Here is a 26,080-nt window from a genome sequence, read left to right as displayed (position 1 = left end):
ATGGCTGGGGGCGCTTCGCGCGGGCTTCCCTGGCCTCTGGCCGGCAACCCGCGGGGGGACGGGGGCAGCACGTGACCCGCGCGCCAACACGGCTCGGGGGACGGCCGCGTCTGGCGTCGCCGCGCCGCGCCGCTGGCTCCCCCTCTAGGAAATCAATACGCTCTTGCGCCCCCAAACCCAAGCCCCTGGTGGTTGGGAAGGGAGACCTGCCTTGGGCTGCGGGCCGGGGACGTCGGATCCAGAAGGAAACCAGGGCCGTTTTAACAGGGTGGGAGGCGGAGGGCGGCGGGTCCAGGGGAAGGTGACCCGCACGTTCCAAGCCTCGCAGGCCTCGCCTCGCCCCGCCCCGCCCGGCCGGCACCTAGTCCTCCGCAACCCATAGGCAGAGGCGACCCTCCCGCCTCCCCGCGCGCTCCGCGCTCGCCCCGCCTCAGCGCACTTAAAAGTTTACTCGGGCCCGGACGCGGGAGTGGCGAGCCGTGGCTGTCTACGTCGGGATGCTGCGTGTCGGGAGGCTGTGCGCCCGGAGCCCGTGGGTGCTGGGGGCCCGGGTCGGCCTCTCCCGGGTTTGGCAGGAAGTGGGGTTGTGGGGCGTCCGTCCCCTCAGGTACGCGGCCTGGGAGGAGAGGGACGGGCTCCGTCTCCCGGAGGGGATCTTGGGGGTCCTGCGGAACCTCGCTGGGGGCCGATCGCGCTCGGGCTGGGAGGCCCGCGGCTGCCCCACCTCCGGGCGGCACACGCGGGAGAGTAGGTACCCCGCACCTGGCACCTAGGCAACGGGAAATGCTGGCCTGGCCCACGCAGACTGGGGCTGCGGCTGGTGGCTGGCAGGGACCGTGCACTGACTCTGGGCTCTGGTCTGGGACTTTAGGTTCGTCCATTCGCGGGCACACTGATGGCCAGAAGTGGGAGCCGTTAGCGGTCTGTCCCGAGGGGGAGGGGCAGGGGCAAGGCCTGTACTCTGTCCCCAGGACACTGCCTCTGAGCTGGACCCCTTGCAGGGATAAACTTGGGGATCTTCCACCCGGTGTTGTCCACCCTAGGCCACTAAGCTCAGCAGTCTCCCCTCTCCTCAAACACCGCTTGGCTCCTTGCTACCTACCGGGCCTGTTTTCTTCTGTCCTCAATGCAGAGGGTGGGATGGGGGCTGGCAGGTGGAGGATGTGTTTCCAAGTAGTTTTGCTGCCTCTACAGCAACACAGTAAGTAATGTTACCTCCCTGTAAGATAACAGATGTGAAAGTGTGTTGATTAAGCAGAGCTGGGCTCCCGCTGATGTTATCAGTGGTGGCTTTCATCTTCAGCGCCCAGCAAGGGGAGGCCTGGGCACCACTGAGCCTGCCCTGCCAGCCAGCTAGGTCAGGACACAGTTTTGGATGCCAGGTGGAGTGTAGGTCTGGGCATGGAAAAGTGACGAGAAGCCGAAAGTTCTCTGAGAGAACTGCTTGGTTAAAAAAAAAAAAAAAGGAATGAAGTTGCAGGGAGATGCAATTTCCTCCTCTTTGGCTAGAACTACAAGATCACAACATTTTGAACTTGCTGGTTTCTGAAGATAGAAAGCATGCAGTGCTTTCAGATCACTAGGCTTAATTTTCTGGGAAAACCCCATGGCTCAGGGCAGGTCAGCAGATGGGATTCTGATGAAGAAAACGGTTCTCACCATTTCCCCACCAGGGAAGTCCCCTGACCTTTGACTTTTTATGTGTTAACAAAGCAGGTCTCTTACATGCTACAGGCCTACAATTGCAGAGTAGGGGCACCAGGCCTCATTGAAATTCTGACTCTTGTCAGGAGGAGATCCATGTGTCAGAGAAAGATTTCCTGAGCATTTGGCCTAATTCCCTCCCATTCCTGCCACTCCCTTGTGCTTGAGGCCTTACCTACTGACTATGATGGTTTGACCTGATTTTGCACCTACTTTGTCCTTAAGAAGCCCTCAAGAGTCTCGAGCATTCAGCAGATGTTCCTGAGAACGTACGTCACGTCAAGCACAGGGCGGGTATTGTGGTTATGAAAGCCAGAGAACGCAGTCCTCGGGGAACTTGTAGTCTAGTGAGGGAGAAGATAAGTCAAGATGATCACTAGTCAGTGTTCTAGGTGCCATGGTGCGGAAAGCTCCAGGGCTTCTGTCCTCTGCTCTTTCTGACCTGGTCACATACAGCCTGCTTTCTTGCTGACAAACACCCCATGCCTGTTACCTATCGGATCCCCAGTTCTGTCTGTTAAGAAAAAGCAAGAACCTTGAAGCCAGACTGCTTTGGGTTATAGCTGCGTGACCTTGAGTATGTTACCTAACCGTGGAGTTTGTCACTAATGCTACCTACATGCTGGATGGACAAAGGCTTGCTCTTCTCAGCCTTTGCTTTGGGGGCAGAGTTGGTACCTGAGAACCTCCAAATGGGGTCTGGGTAAGAATTTCAAGTGATTTGAAGGTAGGAGAGGATTCCCTCCTCAGTGGCCTCTTATTGCACCTGGTTCTCTTCTGGCCAGTTACCAAGATGTCAGCCTCTGCCCAGCCCTAAATGTAGCCCCTGGATCTTCTGGACATTCCCCTATCCATCAAAGTCAGGGTTGTCCACAGCCTTCTTCCCCAGAAGGAAAGAAGAAGCTGCCCATTGCTCTACAGACCCCCTTCCCCTTGTCCACACAACCCCATCCCCAGGGAAGGCAGATGGTCTAGTCTGGAGCTTCAGGGAGCCTAGGAGGGCAGAATCCAATGCGATTCCTCATGGAGCTCCAATAAGCGCGCTTCCTTCAGACCTCTAATGCTGGCCTGGGGCTGCCAGTGAGACAGCTGCGCCCAGGGTGTCGGGAACATTCAGAGCTGGGAAAGACAGAGAGAGCCGTGGCTCAAGCTTCTCAGAATCAGGTGTCACCCTCAGAGCGGGGGCTCCAGGGACTCAGTGCTGATGGTTGGTGCAAGGGCATGGGTGGGCTTCATGGACCACCCTCCAGGGGGATGGCTATAATCAGGTGGGACCAGTACTGGAAACTATAAAATGTTGTCCCTATATGAGGGGATTATATTAAGCTAGGAAGTGTTTTGGGTAGAAATCACAATAGAAAAATAGACCCTTTCCATAATCTACCAAAGATGATTAACAAGGGATTTGGTAATGATATCCTTACTCACTACTCCAGTCTAAATGTAATAATAGAAAATAAACTATAAATTTGGACGTTGTAATCAGTGACTGGTACACATCGGTTTTAGTTACCTCTCCTGCCTTGCACACAGTAGGTATGCAATCTACTGTAGAGGGTGCAGTGGAGGATACAAGGATGAATGAACTTGTTTCCAGTGGCTTCTTTGCCAGAAAGGGATCTGCAGGGAAGGATCATAGACCCACTGATTCAAGGCAGTAAGGATGCTCTACCAGGAGAGTGTCAATCAAAGCAGGGAAGAATCTGATAGGTGGGAATGGGATTAGGTAAGACTTCCTAAAGAAGCTGGAATTTGAGCCTGATCCCTCCAATGATAGGTCTGTGGTTTGAAGGATGAAGGCTGTATGCTTGTATTGATATAAACTCTTGCTTGTGCTTGAACTCTTTTGAACCCTGCGTAGGAAGCCCTCCTAACATCTCCCACATTATTTATTTATTCCATCTACAGACAAAGACTTTGGAGCCAGACAGATCTAAGTTCAAAAGAACCACTTTCTAGCTGGTAGCTTTGGGACTAAGTTAAACTTGAGACTTTTGTTATGTGTAAATAGTGTTGTCGTGAGAGTGAGAGTTAAATGAGGTCGCGTAAGAAAATTCTTACCCACAGCCTGGTGCTAATGAGTTATGAGACAGAAAGTACTTATGTAACAATGGCTTTGCGCATTCCTGCAATGACCCCCAAGACCCACCGTTTAGAGCCTTGTGTGGAGAGCAGGAGGAAGACCGTTCTGGCAGAGGTAACTGCTTAAACCAAGCTGGGGCTGCTCTGGTTGTGTTGACAGACCCATCCGTGATTACGCTGAGTGTTGGGATAAAGGACTGCTTTTTTTCCCCCCTGATCAAACCAAAGTACAGGATGTAATTGCATCTCTTCAAGGGGCCTTGCTAGAGGAGTGTCCTGATAAATGACAGGAACCAATAATTCTGCCAGGAGCCTCTCCCTTCAGAAATAAACAAGCTGTTTTTCTACCTTAGGAATCATGTTCTGTGAATCTCATTGGCATGCATGTATTTCTCAGTTTGGGAGCTGAATGACAGGAAAGCAAGCCCAGCCCGACCAGTATGCCTTTAGGCAAGTCCCTCAACCTCTACGGACCTTGGTTTCTTTGTAAAATAGGCCACTTGGATAAGAAGCACTCTGCAGTATTTCTGTGGACATTCTGTGATTCCTAAGGAGGCTGGGCTTTGAGACTTGGATCCCTGAATCCAAGAGAGGGCTGTGGTCAAAGTAGGAAGCCTTCATACTTGTATGAAATCTTACTTATGCTTAAACCCTTATGAACTCTTCCTAACCTCTGGACTCTCTGGTTTTCTCTAGTCCTCTATGAGTGAACAGAAAACATTGAGGGTTTTGACCCTAGAAAGCTAAGAGCTAAACCTTGTATGCACCTTAGTGATGCCATCAAGGGCAGGTGTTCTGAATCAGCCTCCACCCCTGGCTCCTGTGTACTTTCCCCATGAGCCCCGAACAGTGGCCCAAGGGAAAATCTGCAGCATGGATGCCTCCTAACCCCAAGTATTTCAGGCCCTCTGTCTTCTTGAGTTTACTGGACTCAAATAATAATTTCCTGTTTACTTTCTCTGCAAAAACACATATACGCCATCAGTTTTATTCGAGCTAAAAATGGAAGCTTCAGGCTTCCCTGGTGGCGCAGTGGTTGAGAGTCCGCCTGCCGATGCAGGGGACACGGGTTCGTGCCCCGGTCCGGGAGGATCCCACATGCCGCGGAGCAGCTGGGCCCGTGAGCCATGGCCGCTGAGCCTGCGCATCCGGAGCCTGTGCTCCGCAACGGGAAAGGCCACAACGGTGAGAGGCCCGCGTACCGCAAAAAAAAAAAAAAAAAAAAAAGGAAGCTTCCACCAAGACAGAGTGCCTTGCTCAAAATCTTCATTGTAGCTCTTACCTTGGGGGTTCTTTGTAGTCTACGTTCTTTGTAAGCTGTGCACTCCTTCAGGAAGGTTATGTTGGGTGGTGGAAAGATCATGGGACTTTATGGTATAATTACAGACAGTAAAACGCACAAATCTTGGTTCTGCAGTTTGATGAATATTAACAAATGTATTCACCCATTACTCAACACCCCAAGATACAGAACTTGTCTATCGCTCTAAAACAGTGCTGTTCAGTAGAAATATACTGTGAGCCACATGTGGAATTTTATGTTTTCTAGTAGCCATATTAAAGTAATAAGAAATAGGCAATAAGTTTAATGATATATTTTCTTTACCTTAGTATAGCCAAAATATCATTTCAGCAGGTACTCAATCTTTTAAAAATTGCTAAGGAGGTATTTTATATTCTTTATTTCATAAAGTCTTCCAAATCTGGTGTGTATTTAACACTTACAGAACACTTCAGTTCAGACTAGCCATGCTTCAGGTGTTCCAGAGCCACATGTGACTAGGCTACCATATAGACAGCACAGTTCTAGAAATTTCTCTAGTGCCCCTTTCCAGTCAGTTCCCTTCCCCAACCAGAGACTATCACTGTTCTGATTTCTAATCTCCATAGATTAATTTTGTCTATTCTTGACTCTCAGAGTATATACTCTTGTGTCTATCTTCTTTTGCTCAAAACTCAAGGGTTGCTTTTGGGAGGAGTGACCTATTAATCTTGACAAAAAAATTCATGAAAGTGTGTGTTATACATTAAACAGTTTAGCTTTCCTTGATGACCACGGGGAAAAGGACATGATCTCCTATGCTCAATATTTCACCTCTTGGGTGTGGCAGCATAAAGGCAAGCTGAGAAGTGGGGGCCTCAGAATAGGTCTAACAAATGTGTCAAGGGGCTATCCCAGCAGAGAGTGATGGAGATGGTGTGGCTTCTAGGCCCACTGAACTGGGCAGCCCAGTTACACCTTGTGGTCCCCAATATTATATCATCAAAGAACTGTTGTTTTTTTTTTTTTAATAGATTTATTTTATTTATTTTTGGCTGCGTTGGGTCTTCGTTGCTGCATGCGGGCTTTCTCTAGTTGTGGCGAGCGGGGACTACTCTTCGTTGCGGTGTGCGGGCTTCTCATTGCGGTGGCTTCTCTTGCTGCAGAACATGGGCTGTAGGCACGTGGGCTTCAGTAGTTGTGGCTCGCGGGCTTCAGTAGTTGTGGCTCACAGGCTCTAGAGCACAGGCTAAGCAGTTGTGGCGCACGGGCTTAGTTGCTCCGTGGCATGTGGGAGCTTCCCGGACCAGGGCTCGAACCCGTGTCCCCTGCATTGGCAGGCAGATTCCTAATCACTGCGCCACCAGGGAAGTCCCTTGAATAACTTTTCATGTGCTTATCTGCCACCTGTATATCCTTTTTGGTGACGTATCTCTTTATGTCTTTTGCTCATTTTCCAGTTGAATTTTTTTTTTTTAACTGTTGAGTTTTCAGAGTTCTTTATGCAATCTGGATACTAGTCCTTTGTCAGATATGTGGTTTGCAAATATTTTCTCCCACTCTGTATCTCATCTTTCTGTCCTCTTAATAGGGTCTTTCGCAGAGCGAAAAGTTTTAATTTTGATGAGGTCAGTTTATTAATTTTATAGATCGTGCTTGTAGTGTCAAGTTTAAAAACTTTGCCTAGCCTTAGATCCTAAAGGTTTTCTCCCATGTTGTTTTCTAAATGTTTCTAATGTTTTACATGCAGTCTGTGATCTATTTTGAGGTGGTGTTTTTTTTTCCCCTAAGAGACTTAGGTCGAAATTCTTTTTTCATAAATTTATTTATTTTTGCCTGTGTTGGGTGTTCGTTGCTGTGCGCGGGCTTTCTCTAGCTGTGGAGAGTGGGGGCTACTCTTCATTGCAGTGCGCGGGCTTCTCATTGCAGTGGCTTCTCTCATTGTGGAGCACGGGCTGTAGGCGTGTGGGCTTCCGTAGTTGCGGCACATGGGCTCAGTAGTTGTGGCTCACGGGCTCTAGAGCACAGGCTCAGTAGTTGTGGCACACGGGCTTAGTTGCTCCGTGGCATGTGGGATCTTCCCGGACCGGGGCACGAACCCATGTCCCCTGCATTGGCAGGTGGATTCTTAACCACTAAGCCACCAGGGAAGCCCCCGAAATTCTTATTTTTTGCTGAGGACCTTTCAACATCATAGTCATTCTCGTGCTCTTGGTGGCCACTGCACATTAAAATGGCCATCAGTTAAGAAAATGACCATTCACTAGTGCTCTTTGGGTTTTATTTGTCACAACAGCTCCTTCATTTTCTTGAACACTAGTTGTATGTTGTAGCTGGTATAAATGTGTCACTCATCTTTGTGGGTACATAAAAATAACTTTATTTCAGGATAAAACAGTTATTACAGGTTAAAAGTTGTCCCCTCCAGCCCAACCATCTGCCATCTCTACTCCCAGATTGACCACTAGCCTAGTGTCTTTCTGAAAATTAGGGAAAGGAGCCCCCCCGCCCCAACCCCTGCAAGAATGCAGCCCCATGGTGCGTGGATCAGTGAGCAGTACTTGGGCTGCTGGGTTGAATAATGAATCTTGGGGTGATGTGCAAGGGAGATGGAAGAGGAGAGCCTGCCTCTCATCTGCCATGAGCTAGAAGATGCATTGGCACATTTAGCTGGAGCTGTGTCTCACACAAGGGTGAGTATGTTGACTGAGGACTGAGGCTTGCCCAAGAGAACAGCACATGAACTTCATGGGCAGCCTGCAGCCCTGCCTTATTGCATAAAAGTTAGTCTTGGGCTTCCCTGGTGGCGCAGTGGTTGGGAGTCCGCCTGCCGATGCAGGGGACACGGGTTCGTGCCCCGGTCTGGGAAGATCCCACATGCCGCGGAGCGGCTGGGCCCGTGAGCCATGGCCGCTGAGCCTGCGCGTCCGGAGCCTGTGCTCCGCAACGGAAAAAAAGTTTCAGTTCCTCCACATGCTTACCAACACTTGATATTTTGGTTTTTTGTTTACAGCCTTCCTAGTGGGCGTGAAGTGGTATTTCATTGTGGTTTTAATTTGCATTTCATGTGCTTGTTGGCCATTCATATATCTTCTTTGGAAGAAAATCTATTCAAGTTGTTTGCTTATTTTTAATTGGGTTATGTGCATTATTTATAATTCATTCTTTTGGTCATTCATTTGAGCACTTCTTACATTCCAGGCCCTGTGAAGCACTGAGGATAAAACAGTGAACACATTAGTTGCCAAAGATGAAAGGTCAAAAGAATTATATATTTTTTAAATCTTTGTTTCCTGACTTCTCTTATGAAATCGGATCTGGCAGCCGATCCGGGCCTGAATTTTCACAGGCCCATTCTCTGTGGACAGCTTTAGGTGGGGCTGTACCTTGTCTCCAGTTCCCTCCCAGCTCCTGCCTGGCTGACTCACTCCCACCTGGCGTTTTATAGTACCCAGTGCGCGTCGCTAAAGGCTTACTCTAGTTGTTTGAGTTGGTAGCAGCTGGGACTCCTGGCGGTCCTGCTCCAACTCCTTAAACTTTCCACAAACAAGCAAACAACTTTTCCTGAAACCAAATCTCTTTATTGTCTTTTTCAGGTTTAAATGGGGGTATCTGCCACTTTGTTTAAGAGTAGAAAAAGAAGAGGCCACCCTTCTTGACCAAGGCGCTTGGGTGGGTCTGAGGAAGGAGGGAAGTAGAATCAGTGGTGTTTGCACTCGGTCTTTCCAAACGATGCGTGGTTCTTAAGTTTATGAGCAAATTGCATTGGTATGTGTTTCTAGAACCCTTCAATCCTCTGAAGGAGCAATCTGTTTCCACCACAACCCTGCCCTACGCAGTCCCAGTTTCTTGGGTTCAATTAGTAAACAATTGTGGAAAAATAAAATTGAGATTAGACAATCTCTGTTGATCAGATAGGGACTAAATCCAGAGCCTAAAGAAGAGAATTACCCATCCTATCCTTTCTCCCTGGCTTGGGCAGGCAAGGCTGTAATGCTGGGGCAGTGGTACTGAACTCTCCACTTCAGGCTCAGCTATTTACCAGCTGGGCGGCCCACTTTGCCTCTCTGCACTTCAGTTTCCTTACCTGTACAATGAGAGTTCATCATTCCCACCTGTATTTTTCAGAATTGGCTTAGCGTGTATCACAAAAATCCCCTCTCACCGTGGTTTTAGGAGATGGGAGTTTCTTCTTCTGGGAGATGGCCAGTCTGTGGCCGGCATGGTAGAGCCTGCTGTCAGACTCCAGGCCCTTCTGTCTGTTGCTCTGTGGTGCCCAAGCTCACCATGTGGTCCAAGAGAACTGTCATGGGCAGCATTACAGCCAGTGGGAAAGAAAAAAAGATGTGCTTCTCTTTAAGGGTTCTTCTCAGAACCTGCACTCACGACCTCTCCTTAAGTCCCCTTGGCCAGAATTTTATTCTTGGACCAGACCACCTGCTGGGGAAGCTTGGAAATGTGGTCTCTATTCCACCTGGCCATAGCCAGGTGAACATCCGAGGGTGTATTATTAAGGGAGAAGGGGCTACTGGGGGTCTGTCTCATACCATCTATCAGAGCCACCATGAAGATAAAGGAGATAATACACAGGGCAATTGAACTGCATTTGGCGGGGGGGCACATTAATCAACCTGTTGATTTGCCAACTAGACACTCCAAGAAGCCACTGAAAACCATGGTGAATGTGTAGAAAACCAGATTCCAAACAAAATAGGACTCCGGGTCATTTTGAGAAGAAGAGGGTCCGTGTTGTCAGGCAGATCCCCCCGCTCCCCACCTTTAATGATCTGTTGACAATGTGACCATTAAACTGGCTGAGATCTGTATTTCTCTGCCTTCTAATCCAGATGCTGGGCTGTTGGGAAGCGGCCTGCCAGGCTTTCAAGGGCAGTGGTAAGCCACTGAACGCAAAAAATGTATATAGTTAGGATTCACCAGTTGTAAGCAATGGAAACCGAACTCGGACTGGCTTAAATTTGTTTGTTTGTTCATATTTTAGATTACATATATAAGTGAGATCATGCAGTATTAATCTTTCTGTGTCTGGCTTATTCCCCTTAAGCATAATGTCCTTTAGGTTCATCCATGTTGTTGCAAATGGAGTTCAGCTTTCCCCTCCCCGACCCCCAGACTGGCTTAAATTGAAAGAGGGAATTTATTGACTGTTGACAGTGAAAAGTCCAGAGGTCGGTAGGCTTAACACGTGACTGGGTCTAGGTATTCGACAATCGCAAGAATAAGTCTGTCACTGGGTCTTCCTGTCTCTGTTTCTGTCTCTCTTTGTCTCTCTGTCTCTTTCCATCTCTCCTACTTTCCTCTGTGTTGACTTTCTTCTTAAGCAGGTTTTCTCCACATGCTTGCTCTTGCCCCTACCACCTTGGCAAACCCGAAGAAAAGAGCGTATGTGTTTCCCGGGGGGCAAAAATGGACGCCCTCCACAGTATGCCTGTGAGTGAAGGATTTGGGTACACAGTTTCTCTTGAGGGGTGTCATGGTGACCACAGGGAACTACCTTAGTAGTTCTTTAGGTTTGTCAACCTGAATGTGGGCTGCTGGCAGGGCTTCAGAGGCCCGTGACACCTGGCTGTTTTCAGCTCCAGCATACCTGAGGGAAACACCTGGCTTAGGTGGCTCCCTACAGCCCTTTGAGAAGATTGCCCAGGTAGGTAAATAGCATCCCTTTGAGGATAACCACTGATCCAAGTCCTCAGACTTTATAGGTGGGGAAGCTGAGGCCTAGAGGGATGAAGACACAGGTATCTTAACTTGGATTCTCTTGAGAGCAAGGACTTGGATGCTGGTGATTTATCTGCGATCCTAGGAAGTAGGAGTGAGGGAGTGCGGAGGAGACAAGAAGAGAAGTCAGTATGGCGTGTGTGCAGGCAACCAGGGTCTTCCCCCCGGGACTCGATGCCTCCCAGAACTGTCCAGCTAAGAAGAGGAGACTTGAGGGAGTCCCTGAGCAGACAGAACCGCAAGGAACTGTCCCAGCAGCTGAAACCAGAGATGCACTGCGGAGACATGTCAAGGGACACCAAAGGTGTCTGTGACAGCCACCCACCCAGCGGGTGGTACACCTGGGATGAGACCTCAAGCCCCCAACTCCAGCCCAGTGCTCGCTCGCTTCCCAATGTGTGGCTCAGCTCGCTGAAGTCAGGACAGCCTCCCCATCAGCCCACACTGGGACCCGCCCTCCTGTGACATGAGGTCTCCTCACCCATTTACAGGGAAAACCAGTTTTGCTCTGCTCTGCCCTGCATACCTTGTTCTTCCCAGAAATTCTCCCCCATAAGTGGTCAGTCAGTGAAAGCCAGGCTCGGTCTTTTCAGCTCAGCAGCTGCAGGACTGAATCATCAGGAAGGGTCCCTGGGGCCCACACCACCCAGTGGTGGCCCAGAGGAGGCCTGGAAGGATCCTGGAAGGGTCCTGGAGCATGCCCTCTCTGATGAGAACAGGGTCTGAGAGCTACCACACTCCCAGCTGGGCCTGGGTGGGAGCCCAGCAGCCGTCACCCAGGGCAGCGAAGCGGGCACGAGCAGCCCTAGGCCTGTGACACTTGGACTGCTGGGGACCTTTTTTTGTTTTTGCTTTTAATTAATGAATAGACTTTAGATAGTTTTAGTAATTAATAGTTTTATTTTTAATTTTTTTTAAATGTGCATTTATTTAACTTATTTATTTGGTTGCACCAGGTCTCAGTTGCAGCAGGCATGCTCCTTAGTTGCGGCTCACGGGCTCCTTAGCTGCAGGTCGCCAGCTCCTTAGTTGTGGCGTGTGTGCTCCTTAGTTGCAGCAGGCATGCTCCTTAGTTGCGGCTCACGGGCTCCTTAGCTGCAGGTCGCCAGCTCCTTAGTTGTGGCGTGTGTGCTCCTTAGTTGCGGCTGGCATGCTCCTTAGTTGTGGCATGTGAACTCTTAGTTGCGACATGCATGTGGGATCTAGTTCCCTGACCAGGGATCAGACCTGGGCCCCCTGCATTGGGAGCGTGGAGTCTTAAACACTGCGCCACCAGAGAAGTCCCCCTAAACAGTTTTAGAGTTACAGAATAACTGAGCAGATTGAACATAGAGTTCCTTATACCCACCCCCCACCCCACCCCGGCACAGTTTCCCTGCTATTAACGTCTGCATTAGTGTGGTACATTTGTTACAATTAGGGAACTAGTATGGTACGTTATTATTGACTATAGTCCGTAGTCCATTAAGGTTTAGTCCTTGTGTTAGACTATTCTGTGGGTTTTGACACATACCCAGGGGCCTTTTCACTAGGAGGAAGCAGTGTGTAGGATGAGGCCATTCCTAGCCCACACAGGCCACCTCCCTGCTTCGTCAAATCAGCGTGATTGACTTTAGTTTCCCTTTCCAGGGTTTTGGCACCAAGGCTCCAGGCCCCTGGCACTGAGTGGAAACTGGGGAGTAGGTTGGGGAAAAGAACCTTCTCTCTGATTAACGACAGGAAGTCAGCCTCCAGGTTTGATCTCCCAAGGGCGAAGCAGGTCCTAAGTTAAATGATGATGGTCCCTGGGGATGGGGCGGATCAGACAGCTTCTGGAGTATCCCGCACACATTGTAAGCAGCCTACCTCCCAGCAGGGTGTGCCAGCCTCTGTTGCCAGGACGCCTGGGTTGGTGCAGTTGAGCCCACAGCCCCTCTCCCCACAGCTCTGGAGAGATGGATCGCACCGCCACCCTGCCCATTGGAGGCCTCAGCCATGTCCAGGGCCACAGCACGTTGCACCTCATTAACAAGACTGTGGGGCAATGCCTGAATGCCACAGCGCAGAGGGTCCCGGACCGAGAGGCCTTGGTTGTCCACCACGAAAACATCAGGTTGACCTTTGCCCAGCTCAAGGAGGAGGTGGGTCCTGACTTTGAACCCTCAAAGTGGGCAGGTGCTGGCCCCCAGGCTGCCCTGGCTGGGTGGAGCAGCAAGGGTGGTGCCTAGCTGTGGGGCAGGGTGCTGGGGCTGCCTGAGAGCCCCAAGGGATGTCAGGAGAGGAGGGCAGGACTGAGGCAGAGGTGGCCCAGGTGCCTCCTGCATCAGTCGTTCTTGGGACACTGGTTAACTACGCATGTTCCCAAGCCGCCTCCAGATCTGCTGAGGCCTAGGTATCTGCCTGTCCCTTGTTCCCAGGTGGTTCTGATGTGAACCCCTGGGCCAAAGGCTAAGGGGCGAGTCATGGGCCCCTTTCTGCTCACCTGCATCTCACCCTTTTGCGCCCTGTTTATACCAGGTGGACAAAGCTGCTTCTGGGCTCCTGAGTACTGGCCTCCGCAAGGGTGACCGTCTGGGCATGTGGGGACCCAACTCTTACGCATGGGTACTCATGCAGCTGGCCACGGCCCAGGCAGGCATCATTCTGGTGAGGAGGGGCTTACCTGGCACAGCTGGCTGTGGGGGGGGGGCATCATTCAGGGGAACCCCCTTGACCCTTGGCCCCAGAATCATACCGGTGCCTGGCTGGTTTCAGACCAGCTGGTGCTTTCTCCTGAAGCCCACCAAGGAAGCCTGAAGGTACAGGGTGCTGCCTCTGAGAGTAGAGGGGCAGTGAGAGGGACAGAGTCTGCCCAGGACACATGATGTACCCTCTCTGTCTCCACCAGGTGTCTGTGAACCCAGCCTACCAGGCTATGGAGGTGGAGTATGCCCTCAAGAAGGTAGGCCCATTCCTAGCCTTGGTGGGGGCGGGGGAGCCAGCTGGTGGCACAGGGGGCTTCCAGTTGTCATAGAGGGCTGACTGGGCTGGGGGGCCATGCTCAAGGGAGTGACCCCCAGAGTCTGTCCTTCCTTAGACAGTGGGTGGGAAGAGTGGGCTGTTGGTCAGACAGGCTAGTGTGTGTGTTGGGGGTGGTGTGTGTGTGTCGGGGGTGGTGCATGTGTGTGTCGTGGTGGTGGTGTGTGTGGGCAGGAGAGCAACTGTTAGGACGCCACCACATCCCCAGGCTGGGTCTTCCTGCTGACCGTGGTGGGGCGCTCCCCTCCTACAGGTGGGCTGCAAAGCCCTCGTGTTCCCCAGGCAATTCAAGACCCAGCATTACTACAACATCCTGAAGCAGATCTGTCCAGAGGTGGAGAAGGCCCAGCCGGGGCACTTGAAGAGTCAGAGGTGGGGGTGTCCCAGATTGGGAGGCGTGCCTCGTGCAGCCTCCTGGCCCCCTCATCCCGTCCCCATCTCTGTGGGCCCTTCCTCAGCCCCCGACTCTCACCATGCTCCCTTACCCCCAGGCTCCCAGAGCTGACCACAGTCATCTCGGCGGACGCCACTCTGCCAGGGACGCTGCTTCTGGATGAGGTGGTGGCAGCTGGCAGTCAAGAGCAGAATCTGGCCCGGCTCCGGCACACCCAGCAGCTCCTATCCTGCCATGACCCCATCAACATCCAGTTCACCTCGGTAGGGCAGAGGTCTCCTGTCCTGAGCCCAGGCTGGCACACTAACGCTTGCCCGTCATGTGGCCCTCCCCCGAGAAGGAGGAGGCAGCAGAGGAGATCAGGGGAGAGCAAACACTCTTCTAGCGGGGCCGGCCCTAGCTGTCTGCTCTGCCCGGGAAAACTTCAGCACCTGGTGTCCACGTCACACACCCACCTCCCCTGGCCCTCTTGTCCCCAGCACAGGGGCAGATGCACTGAGCCACCACAGGTCAGAGCCCCTCATTTAGCAGATCGGGAGACTGAGGTCCAGAGAGGGCATGTGCTGGTGAGCCCCAGAGTTCTCTGAGCGGCATAAGGACAGACCTTATTTGCCACCTCTGTGGATCCTAACACCTGGCACCGTGTAGGCATGTGGCAAATCTTTGTGAATATGTACTGAGTGAATGAATGGATCTGGGGCAGCCGTATCGGTCTCCTGACTCCCCGTCCAGTGCTCTTCCATGCACTGGCCCAGGGTGGGAAGGAGATGGGATGAAAGAGGCCAAGCCATCACCTGCTTGTCTTGTCAGGGGACAACCGGCAGCCCCAAGGGGGCCACGCTCTCCCACTACAACATTGTCAACAACTCCAACATGATAGGAAAGCGCCTGAGACTGCACCAGAAGGTGAGGGGGTGCTGGCCCAGCAAGGGCTTCCCTGGCACCGTGCCGGCGGTGGGGGGCTTGCTGGGCTCCCCCGCTGGCTAGAGGAACTGGCTTCCGGGGGCCCCGCAATAGACCCAGCCTCCTGCTTCCATCTCCAGCCACCAGACAAGTCACGGGTGGTCCTGCCCAGCCCCCTGTACCACTGCCTGGGTTCCGTGGGAGGCACAATGGTGAGCTTGATGCACGGGGTCACCCTCATCCTGTCCTCTCCGGTCTTTGATGGCAAGAAGGCGCTGGAGGCCATCAGCAGAGAGAGGTGGGCATCAGTGGACAGCTATCTGTGGGCTGATAAGACCCTCCTATTCCTCACTTCTGGGCCCTGATCCCTTTCCAAGATGTCTCTTCCCTCCAACCAGGAGAAATGGAGACGGGGTAGTGGGAGACCCCCAGGCAAGGACCAGTTCCTCCCTCCAAGGAGCTTCTCCTGCCTGTTCCCCATAGTTGCAGCCTTGGCCCTTACTATAGGGTCAGGTAGGGTGGTGAGAAGAGGAAGTTCCCTTCTACTTCCAAGCCTGATTCTGAGATGTACCTCCCTCATACAGAGGCTCCTTGCTGTACGGAACTCCCACAATGTTCGTGGACATTCTGAACCAGCCAGACTTCTCAAGTTATGACATCTCAGCCATGTGTGGAGGTGGGATGGGGCCAAGGGTGGCAGGCCAGGATTGGCCCAGTGAGCTACATACGTGCCCAATCTTTCATTTAGGGGCAAGAAGGCCACTGTAGAAACATGGGTGGGAGGGAGGAAAATCCCCAGTGTCCCTAGACTCCAGCCCAAGGCCAGCTGCCTGGTCTAGGAATAGGTCCGGGGTTGGGGAGAGAAGGGAATGTTATTTCCTAAAAAGGGCCGTAGGTGAAGGGAGGGTCCACTGGGCCTGGAGAAGGCGGGAGCTGTGTCAGCCCTCTCTCTGATTCAGGTGTGATCGGTGGGTCCCCTGCATCCTCAGAGCTGATCCGAGCCATCATCAACAAGCTGAACATGAAGGAACTGGTGGTGAGTGGAGGACGGGGCTGGGCAAGAAGAGATTGCTGGGAGTGGGGAGGAGCCCAGCCTGGGTCTCCAAGGAAGACCCTCCGGCTGGCCGTCATTCCAGAAAGCAGATGTGAGACAAAACAGTCTTACCTAATCGGCAGCTCTCAAGTCACAGAGATAGGTGACAGGGGAGTAAATATTACACATACATAAATTTATATTTATAGAAATCTGGGGAAGAAATGCAGCACGGGAGGATGTGTGGCAAAGCACCAGTGTCCGGCTAGAGTGTCCTGGCAGGCGGGGGCTGGCAAAGTTGGGGGTAGGGGCTTGAGACCCTTCCTAGAAGCAAGGGGTGGGGCAAGGATCTGATGTTTGTTTCCAAATGGCAGGGAAAGGGGAGCAGAGACGAGGATTCTGGAAGAGTGGCCATCCTGATGGCCACCGTGTTCCGGTTCTAAAGGACTTGGGGGGTCTCAGCAACGGCTTCTCTGAGAGGAGCCGTAGCCGTGGGGCCAGGCGTGATGAAGCTCTCACCGTCCGGTGGAGCTGGGTTTGTGCTGCAGTGCCCGAGTCCCCTGCCAGGACATGTCTAGGTGTGGACAGCTCTGTGCATCAGCAAAGGCTGTGGGGAGAAGGTGGGGGTCAGAGGTGGGAGGATCAGTAGTTTCTCCGGCAGAAGGCAGAGACCAGTCACCAGGACCGGCTGGGTCAGGACCTGCGGTGAGGCGAGGATTGGTGTCAGGACTCCAACAACCTAGACAGTGTTTGGAGAGAATGGTGGTGGTCCTGGGCAGCATCATTTTCCCCCTTAGAGGGGGAGCCCCAGTCCTCCCCTCCTCTCCCTGCAAACATGGAGGGTCTGCATGCCCTTTCATGGTGGCGAAGTATCCTGAGACACCCTCCTCACTTCCAGAATCTCTAGAGAGGGAATGGGGGACCTGCCCACCAGGCCATACCTGTTTAATGGCGGCCGGCTTTCTTGGACCTCTTAGTGGGGAACTTGCAGCCGCGGAAGGCGTCCGTGTCACGAATGTGCTGGCCCCTGAACTTGGCGGGCGACGCGCAAGTGGCATCAGGGCGGGAGGTCTTGGCTTCCAGCCACCTGGAGAGACAGAGAGTTGCTGGGGTAGGGAAGAGAGTAAGAGTACTGGAGGAAGGGCCAGTGAGCCATGGGGCCAGGTTGACTTGGCTTTAAGGTAGTCTGGAACTGTCATCTTCATGCAAATCGGGAAATGCCCAGGGTTCCACACCTATTAGGTAGAGATCTAGGACATATGCCCAGGATGTCTTAGTGCAGGGCCAGTGTGTCTCTACTCCATCACACGAGCGTGTTCTGGGGGTACCACGGGGGTCCTCTCACCTCCGCAGTCCCTGGAGCTGGCAGGTACATTTCCAGGGGTTGTTGGTGAGGGTGAGGGTCTCCAGGCTGTGAAAGGGGAAGCTGGAAGGCAGCTGGTTCAGGCGATTGTTCTCCAGATGGACATGTTTCAGCGTGGTCACACCCAGGAAGGCACCATCAGAGAACTAGGGAGGGAGGTGGGCACGAGTGAGCACCCCAGCCCGTGTCCGGCCTCTCTCATCTCTATGGCCCCAGAGGAGCAGGGTCGTTCCCTGGACGTAAGCAGTGGCACCTTGAGGAGTTTCACAGTATGACTAAGTTGTCTCAGATGACCTAATCCATACAACCACCTTTTGAGATAGGTAGTGTTATTTCCAATATGTAAATTGGCGGGGGGCGGGGGAGGGGTTAAGTCCCTTGCCCAGGGAGTCAACAGTAGCTGCAGGACCACATCCAGCTCCTCCTCCCCTGGCACCATGCTTCCTGCACAAACACTGGGGCTGGGGAGGCAGCCAGAGTTTGGCCCCAGTGGCCCAAGCTGGCACACAGTGAAGCTGGTCAGTGTTCGGTGCGATGGGCAGTGGGCCCAGGTTCCCCACAGCCCCCAGGGTCCTGGGATGTCCCCCAGCTCTGTCCTCACTGCTCCCTCACTGCCTGCCAGACTATTTGTGGAGCCACCTCGGTGGAGTCTTGGGCCAGGCTGTCTGGCTCCAGAGGAAACATTCTATTGGTGCCCATATCTTGGCCCAGACGTCACAGTTTCTGCCTGGCCTCCCCTGCCCCAAATGAGCCCCTGCTGCCCTGCTCTACTTCCCACTGAAAGGCCACGCTGGCAATGGTGGGCCACGGGCGACTCTGACTTCTGCTGGGGAGTGGCTGGGGCTGAAGAAGGGCAAGCTCGGGCAGACTCTGTCCACCCAGATGAAGGCTGGTTGCCGTCCAGGTATGATTCTGCCCTCATCTCTGTGCCTGTGGCCCAGAGAAGGGTGTGAAGTTCCCTGGTGATCAGACTGCTCTGATGACCATCTCCCCCACCTTGCCCTGGTCCCTGCCCAAACCTCCTGGCCGGAGCCCCTACACCAGAGCGATTTTCTAGTCCCAGGGAAGGATTCCACTCCGACCCAAGGCAGCCCCACCTGGCCAGGTGCTGGGCATCACAGAGGAGGAAGGACTGAGCAGCCAGGAGATGGATCTGGTGACTGGAGTGGGCAAAGGGCAGTGAGTTGTCTGGGACACGGTGAGCCATGGCCAGTCTTTCCTATGGGGAGATACCTAGGGTCCTTGAGCCAAAGGTTAACAGGGGTGAGTGGTTCTGCCTTTGCCCCCTCACGGAACCCATGGGTGCATGTCTGCAACCTGGGGCAGGCCCCCTGTCCCCACTCAGCTGAAATGGACCTGAGAATGCAGTGGAATGTATGTGTGTGGACTGGGGGTGGGTATGGGGGGATCCATCAGGGCCTCTGGGAGGCATGGAGGAGGTCTTCCTCAGGTATGTGTTCCTCCTCACTCCCCAGCCCCCCCACCCCATCTGAGCACACTCCCCACCAGGAACAGGGTGTCTTTGTGGGCCTGATTTGCCCAGCTCCTCTGGAAGGCTCCTCAGTAAACAAACCTCCCTTTATGGGGTGGTAGTTTTACTGGAGACCGGCGGGGGTGGGGGGGAGAACAGCGGAGGAGGGGTGGAAGGCCCAACAGGAAGAGCAGGCTGCTGCCCACAGCAGGGGGTTTGGGAGCCCTGGACATGCCTCCTGGGGGCCATTGGTGGGGCCAGGGCAGCCCCAGCTCTGTTCCTAAGTGGGAATCCTAGGAGGGCAGTGGCCGAGACCAGGGACAGGGGCAGCAGGGCGGGATTTGGGGTGAGAATATGACAAGATGAGGACAGAGGTAGCAGAGCTCCTCACCTTGGAGATAGCCACAGGAAGAGGCAAATTTAGGGGAGAGGGGATGGTGCCCAGCTGTGGCCCTGGATCCCTGGACCTCCTGGCAGTGAAGAAGGAGCCGGGGCAGAGCCCTGCAGCCAGGAGCTCACCTTCTCCAGGTTGGTGTTGTCCAGCCAGAGGGTCTCCAGATATCTGCCGAAAGACTGGAAGGCATGGTCGGGAATGCTTTTCAGGGGATTGTGGGACAGCTTCAGATCCTCCACCACCCGCAGCTTGCTCAGAGCAGCCAAGGGGTAGCTGGACAGCTGGTTCCTGTCCAGGTAGAACTTGGCGAGGTTCTCCACGTCCTCCAGAGTGCCGGGCTGCAGGGAACTGAGGGAGTTTTCCGACAGGTAGAGCCAGCGCAGGTCCTTGGCGCCGTGGAAGGCGCCTGGGCGCAGCTCGCGAATCTTGTTGTTGTTGAGCTGCAGGATGAAGAGGTTGACCAGCGGAGAGAGCAGCCCCCGGGGCAGCTCGGTCACCTTGTTGTGGTCCAGGTAGAGGTAGGTGAGCTCGGTCAGGTCGTCGAAGGCGCCGGTGCGCAGCACGCGGATGTCATTGTGGGACAGGTACAGGTAGATGAGCTGCTTGAGGCCGCGGAAGGCACCCGCGGCCACCTCGCGGATGCGGCAGTGCTGCAGGTGCAGCGACACGAGGTTCGGCATGGCCCGAAACGAGTTGGCAGCCAGCACGGGGAAGTTGTTGCGCTGGAGGTTGAGCAGCTTGGTCTTCTCGGACACCTTGGGGATCTTCTGCAGCCCCACCTTGTCGCAGATGACGTGCTGCAGGTCACCGTGGCAGTGGCAGTTCTGGGGGCAGGCGGCCAGCGCCGGCAGCAGGCCGGCCAGGAGGCCGAGGCTGAGCAAGACGATCGGGCGGGCCATGGCCGGGACGCCTGGGGCCGGGGCTGGGGGCAGCGGCAAGTCTTCAGTGCTCCGTCTCCCGCCCTATTTATGCGATGGCCCTGACCACAGCCGGCAGCCGGAGCCAGCTCCTACGTGGAGCCGCGAGGCCGCCGGGAGCTGCGCCCCCGCCCTCGAAGGGGAGGGGCCCCCCCACCATGGGGACCGTGTGGTCCCCTATCTCCCTGCCCTCGGATTCTGCTCCCTCCCCACCCCCACCCCCTTCCCCACCCCCACCCCTCCCCACCCCCACCCCCCGCCGGGGTGGGTATGGGTGTGTCCCGGGCCGGAGTTTACACCAAAGAGAGGGAGGCTTCCCTGAACTTATTTGTTTGCTCAAGTCTGAGCCTCCACGCCTCCCCCCTTCTGCGCTCGGCCGTGTGCCCTGGACCCAGCGAGGGAGGAAGCGGGGCCGGACAGCGAGTCTCGCCGCAGTCGCCGGCCGGCGGCGCTTTAATGGGGCTCTCTGGCGTCGGGCTCCCCTTCCAGCTGCACCCGCAGCCAGTCCTCAGGAGGTGGGAGCTCTTCCCTGCCCTGGACTGGCCTCTGGCCCCGCCTCTGGCCCCTCTCTCCCAGCCCCGGGCTTGAGTTTCTGTCCCCTGCACCGCCTATGCCCCTTTGCCACGACTGAAGGTGACCAGAAAAGTGGGAACTGGGGGCAAGGGGAATGCACAGGGCTTGGCAAACACCTGAAGACCACAGGCACAGTCGCACCATCTCCCCCGTCCTTAATCTCCCTGAAATGTCCCCACCTCCTCATCCCCACCCCCAGCGGTCAGGACCCCTTGGTGGGGGGGTTCTCCCAGAGTGGCAGCCAGAGAGGCATCAAGGTGTACTTGACAGAAGCCACACCTGGGCAGTGGCCCCAGGACTGTGAGGGTGGGTGAGGGGGCTGGGTCCTGGCTACAAGGGACCAGCCCCGGACAGCTTGGGCTTCTCGACCCTAGATCCTGTGGACAGCCCTGCCCCAGCCGACCAGGTCTCTGTGTGTCCACGTGACTGCCACGGTGTCCACATTTTTGTGGAAAGGGGAGAGTGGGCAGGCAGAGTCTCAGCTCTGGCCCCAAAGCGAGCTCTGGGCTGATGGTAGGGGTTCTTGTCTGTGTTGGGGGTGAGGGGAGGAGCCAGACCCCAGGTCTCTCCAAACCCCAGCTATGCCTGAGTCATTTCCACTAACACAGAGGAAATGGCGGGTAGGGTGGGGTTGAAGGATGAAAAAATGTCTGGTGTCTTTGCTGGCTGGAAGGAACCTGGAACACAGGGCAGCCAGCCCCTGTCCCTTCACCCAGCACTCAGGTGTGGAGGCCTGCCCTCTCCTAAGCCCCTGTCACCTGTCGCCTCTAGATGGGGGTCATAGTTGGCTGAGAGCACCGCCTGGTGATGTTCCTCCAGGGCTGGCTGCTGGTTTTCTGTTGCTTAGGATGTTCTGACCACTGGAAGGGGGGGTGGGGGGGTGTGCCACTGGCTTTTTAAATCCTTGCTTTGGCTGTATTTTTATTTTGAGGAAAATAAATTTACAGGAAACTCTCCAGAACTTGGGGGGCACCTACCCCAAGGCTAGGCACTTGTCCCGGGTTTCGGGTGGGCTGTGTCTGCGTAGCTCCCAGCTGGTCAAGGCAGACTGGCTTTCTCATCAAGTTTACAGGTCCTTCAGCTTGGAAGGGTGGGGCAGGGGATGTTGTGGCCCAAAATCAGGAAGGGGGTGCTAAGACAGCCGGGGGAGGAGGTGGAGAAGGCTGGGACATTGGTAACGCTGCTCCAGGAAAGAACAAAGACTGAGAGCCCGGCCCCCTGCTAGTTGAGCTAGTCTGCAATACATCCAGTGCCTCTGCCTCCCGACTTCTGCGGAAGATGCCTCTTTTCCCACCATTCAACTGCCTTTCCACTCTCCCCATTCCCTGCCCCACCCCCCACCCGGTTCCTTCCCTCAGCGTAACTTCCCCACCCTGCTGCAGTCCTGGGCTCTGTTCCAAACACCCTTTCTGGACCCTTCTAGGTGGTTTATGGAGCCACAGAGAACAGTCCCGTGACCTTCATGAACTTCACCGAGGACACTGTGGAGCAGAAGACGGAAAGTGTGGGCAGAATCATGCCTCACACAGAGGTGGGCCCCAGACCCCACCTCCCACCACTCGCCTGGCGTTCACCCCCTGGGATGTCTATTGCGTTCAATTAGAGATCCAAACAGCTCACTCAAGACGCTGAGAGCCCGCAGCAGCAAGGTCTTGCAGCAGCAAGGTCTTGCCGGGCCTGGGGCTTTCTCTGTGGGCTGAGGCCTGAGTGGGGAAGAGCTGGAACAGTGGTCAGCCGCAGCTGAACTTCTCTGCAGCCTCCCTTCCTGTCTGAGGTGTGCTTTTGCCAAGCCCACTGTCTGTTTTGGGGCAACCAGAACAGCCTCAAAGAGGATCCAGGGCACAGAGATTTTTCCTACACAGCTCTTTCCCTCCCATAGCCCTGCCTCCCCACCCGCCCCCACTCACTTTGGCAGAGGTCCTCTTTTCGCTTGGCATAAACAGTTTCCCAAGCAGCTTCTTCCTCTGGGGGTCCCTTGCACCTTGAAGGCTGACCCAGAGCACCTTTCGCTCTCAAATTCCCAGCCTCTAACAGTGGTGCTTTATGCCAGCCCGTACCTGGTTTCCCCTCCCCCCCTTGTGCCCTTGCCCCTCTGGGGTCACTGCCAGAGTGCTTCCCCAGGGACCAACTGCCCTTCTCCCTGAAGTGAGTGTGCAGTGACATCAGCCCCCTCCCATGTGTCTGACAGCCTCACTGCCACTCCCTGGGATGCCCACCTGTGAGGTAGACAGGGCAAGTGTAGTTCTCCCCATTTCACAGATGCAGACACGAGGCACACAGGCTAAGCTTTCCTTGCACATTGGCTGTGGCTCATTTCTCAACTAGGCTTTCAGATTCTGCCTGTTTGCCACCTCTTCTGTTCACATGGCCCTGCTGTGCCACCCTCTTTGGCTTCTTTATTTACTGCTTAATGGGAAGTAAGAGGAGACTCCCCTTTCTTGTGCCTTGTTTATAATTCTTCAGCTGGCCTGGCTCCTCCGCAGGCTTCCTCCTCTGAGCAGCTCCTTTCCACTGTTTCCTCAGCACCTCCTGGCCTGGGCCTCAACTATTCTTTCATGCCCAGCTCCAGTGTCGGACTGGTGATGGACCTACTCCAGCCTTTGTCTCCCTTCCCTGGGGATGGGCAGAGCCAGGGGGATCATTACTAGGGGGAAGGAAGGCAAAGCTCCCCCCATCCTGAGGGCCCCCCATCCTGAAGTGAGAGGGTGGGAGGCCCCAGCCTGAAGCTGCCTGGTCCCAGGCCCAGATCGTGAACGTGGAGACGGGGACACTGGCAGAGCTGAACACACCTGGAGAGCTGTGCATCCGAGGGTACTGCGTCATGCTGGGCTACTGGGGTGAGCCCTGGAAGACCGAGGAAGCAACTGGACAGGACAAGTGGTACCGGACAGGGTGAGAAGGCAGGGCAGTGCGGAGAGTTGGGCTGCCGAGGGGAGGCTGGGGGTCCTGAGGCTGAGCTGGCAACATTGAACTAGAACAGGGAGAACATGTGTGTCAAGATGGTCCCTTCACATCTCCGAGACTTAGTTTCCAAAATGTATAAAACGGGGATGACCATAGTCTCCAAATAGGGCTCCCAGAAGGACCAAATGCAGCACAGATGAGAGCACCTGGGACAGTGCCTGCAAAATCTGAGCCAAGATTCAGTCACTCATTTAATTCAACAAATTCTAATTATGCACCTGCCATGTGCCAGCATGATTCTAAACACCGGTGGCCCAGCGGAAGGCACACTGGGAAGGGTCCTGCTCTCACTTCCCACACGTCTGGTGAAGGGAGACAGATACAAACAAGATCATTTCAGACATTTATAAACATCACGAAGAAAATAAAATAGGGTCCTAAGAGAGAGAGAGTGGCTGTGGTGGGGAGGGGAGCTTCCCTTTACTGGGTGATCAGAGAAGGCTTCTCTAAGGTGGAAACGTTTGAGCTGAAACCTGAATGATAAGAAGCCAGCCATGAAAATCATATGTATAGGTATGTTTAGAGAGAGAAAAAATATGCCATAGGTATGGGTTTCCTTGGTTTTATCTGCCTCCTACATGAGACTATACGATCCAAGTAATGTCTTGTTCATGCCATATGCCCCAGAGGCTAGAGTAGTGCAAGACATATAGTAGGTGCTTGATAAATTTTTGCTGAATGAGTGAGCGAGCCAGCCAGATGAGGCAGAGGTGAGAGGCGGCTCCTGGGCTTTCCTTGCAGAGACATTGCCATGATGGACGAGCAGGGCTTCTGCAAGATTCTGGGCCGCTCCAAGGATATGATCATCCGCGGTGGTGAGAACATCTATCCCGCTGAGCTCGAGAACTTCCTTCACACACACCCACAGGTGCAGGAAGTGCAGGTGAGGCGCCCAGCCCGGGTGAGCCCAGGTGAGACCCCAAGAGCAGGGGACGTGGATGGGGATGGGGATGTCTGATCTCTATCTCTGACTCTGGAAGGTGGTAGGAGTGAAGGATGAGCGGATGGGGGAGGAAATCTGTGCCTGCATTCAGCTCAAGAAAGGGGAGAAGACCACAGCGGAGGAGATCAAGGCTTTCTGCAAAGGGAAGGTGGGACCCTCAACCCACCCCAAGCATCACGACGTTGCTCACTTCTCCAACACCCTCTGCCTGCCGACCTGTCAGCCCACTGTCCCCTACACCCAACTGTGGGACCCCGCCCAGCCTCATGCTTTATCTCCCTCTGGTCTGCAGATCTCCCACTTCAAGATTCCCCGATACATCGTGTTTGTCACAAACTACCCCCTCACCGTCTCAGGAAAGGTGTGTAAGGAGACCAGGGAGGGGTAGGGGAGCCCGGGGCCCAGGTGCAGAAGGTCAGGCGGCCTGCCTATACCTCCCCGAGTGGTGGGCCAGATTCTGTTGAGAGGCTGGCAGTAGGGTAACCAACTAGCCAGCTCATCCTGGTTTGCCCCAAACCCTCCTGGCTTTAACCTGAGAAACTCCTCAGTCTTAGGCAAACCAGCTGGGCTTGGTCACCCTAGCTGGCAGAGGCCCACGCCTGGTTCTCACTCCTTTCCCTTTCCTCTAGGTCCAGAAATTCAAACTAAGAGAGCAGATGGAACACCATCTAAACCTGTGAATAAAGGAGTGGGGAGGATCCTTCCTCCCTGCCCTTCCCCCACATTCCCCTCATCGGCTCTGCGATTTGGCATAAAGAGCTTCTCTGTTTACTTTGGCTGTTCTCTTGCTGGCGTGCTCTCTTGGCAGTTGCTACAGGATGGAGAAGGGAAGAGACCAAAGCACTTTCAGACCTCCTATTCCTTGTCAACGATGGTACTAAGCACTTTGGCGTGCACTATCTACTTCATTTAATCCTCACTCGATTCCTTTGAGATACCAACACAATATTTTTTCACATTGTTGCCAGATTAGTACAGCAAGAAGTATTCTTTTTTTAAAAAAAAAAAAAACAGCTTTATTGGGTTATAATTCACATACCACCCAATTCACCCATTTAAAGTGTTACATCAATCGTTTTTAGTATATTCACAGATATGTGCACCCGTCACCAGAGTCAATTTAAAAAATGTTCATCACCTTTTAAAAAGAAACTCCATACCCTTTAGCTATCATCCTACATCCCCCTACTCCCCCATCCCTCCCAACCAACCCAATTTTCAGTGAACCTGGGGCTTCCTCCTTGATGGGCAGATAAAGCAGGCTGTAGCTTGACCCAAGAAATAAGAACAGCTGAGCACAGCGATTTCCAGTTCACAGAGACAGAAAGAAAAGTTCCTTCTGCTT

At 54.0% G+C, this 26,080-nt stretch overlaps 2 protein-coding genes across 5 annotated transcripts; one reads left to right on the top strand and one right to left on the bottom strand.

The window, feature by feature from the left end:
* The first annotated feature begins 314 nt into the window (after positions 1–314).
* Positions 315–25,511, top strand: ACSF2 (acyl-CoA synthetase family member 2). Of its 3 annotated transcripts, none has more exons than XM_027094419.1 (17): positions 441–607; positions 12,413–12,517; positions 12,708–12,903; positions 13,280–13,408; positions 13,650–13,703; positions 14,034–14,152; positions 14,272–14,437; positions 14,985–15,080; positions 15,218–15,375; positions 15,662–15,753; positions 16,037–16,113; positions 22,252–22,359; positions 23,569–23,720; positions 24,534–24,675; positions 24,773–24,883; positions 25,028–25,096; positions 25,365–25,511. In XM_027094419.1, the coding sequence occupies exons 1-17, from the start codon at positions 498–500 to the stop codon at positions 25,413–25,415; spliced, it is 1,935 nt and encodes a 644-aa protein (XP_026950220.1). In that variant the 5' UTR covers positions 441–497; the 3' UTR covers positions 25,416–25,511. The 3 variants fall into 3 exon arrangements, with proteins under 3 accessions (XP_026950221.1, XP_026950220.1, XP_026950222.1); XM_027094421.1 differs by lacking the exon at positions 441–607 and adding an exon at positions 8,157–10,233; XM_027094420.1 differs by lacking the exon at positions 12,413–12,517 and having other exon boundaries at positions 315–607.
* Positions 16,544–20,468, bottom strand: CHAD (chondroadherin). 2 transcript variants are annotated; one of them, XM_027094423.1, is made up of 4 exons: positions 19,464–20,468; positions 17,456–17,619; positions 17,052–17,197; positions 16,544–16,849 (listed from the first exon to the last, which is right to left on the bottom strand). In XM_027094423.1, exons 1-3 carry the CDS (start codon positions 20,235–20,237, stop codon positions 17,056–17,058), a joined length of 1,080 nt encoding a protein of 359 aa, XP_026950224.1. In that variant the 5' UTR covers positions 20,238–20,468; the 3' UTR covers positions 16,544–16,849; positions 17,052–17,055. The 2 variants fall into 2 exon arrangements, with proteins under 2 accessions (XP_026950224.1, XP_026950223.1); XM_027094422.1 differs by having other exon boundaries at positions 16,544–17,197.
* Positions 25,512–26,080: the final 569 nt, after the last annotated feature.

This window comes from Aethalodelphis obliquidens, unplaced genomic scaffold (assembly GCF_003676395.1).
Source record: "Aethalodelphis obliquidens isolate GAN/ISIS:26980383/991018 unplaced genomic scaffold, ASM367639v1 scaffold89, whole genome shotgun sequence".
NCBI lineage: Eukaryota > Metazoa > Chordata > Mammalia > Artiodactyla > Delphinidae > Aethalodelphis > Aethalodelphis obliquidens.
Note: the sequence above shows the minus strand (reverse complement) of the source record. Positions and strands in the feature narration are given on the sequence as shown.

Coding starts and splice junctions, on each gene's coding strand:
- ACSF2 (XM_027094419.1), top strand. CDS start 498: ATGCTGCGTGTCGGGAGGCTGTGCGCCCGGAGCCCGTGGGTGCTGGGG. Junction 13,704..14,033: donor TGGAGTATGCCCTCAAGAAG/GTAGGCCCATTC, acceptor CCCCTCCTACAG/GTGGGCTGCAAAGCCCTCGT. Junction 15,081..15,217: donor GCCTGAGACTGCACCAGAAG/GTGAGGGGGTGC, acceptor TTCCATCTCCAG/CCACCAGACAAGTCACGGGT.
- CHAD (XM_027094422.1), bottom strand. CDS start 20,237: ATGGCCCGCCCGATCGTCTTGCTCAGCCTCGGCCTCCTGGCCGGCCTG. Junction 17,620..19,463: donor ACAACACCAACCTGGAGAAG/GTGAGCTCCTGG, acceptor CTCCCTCCCTAG/TTCTCTGATGGTGCCTTCCT. Junction 17,198..17,455: donor CAGCTCCAGGGACTGCGGAG/GTGAGAGGACCC, acceptor CTGTCTCTCCAG/GTGGCTGGAAGCCAAGACCT.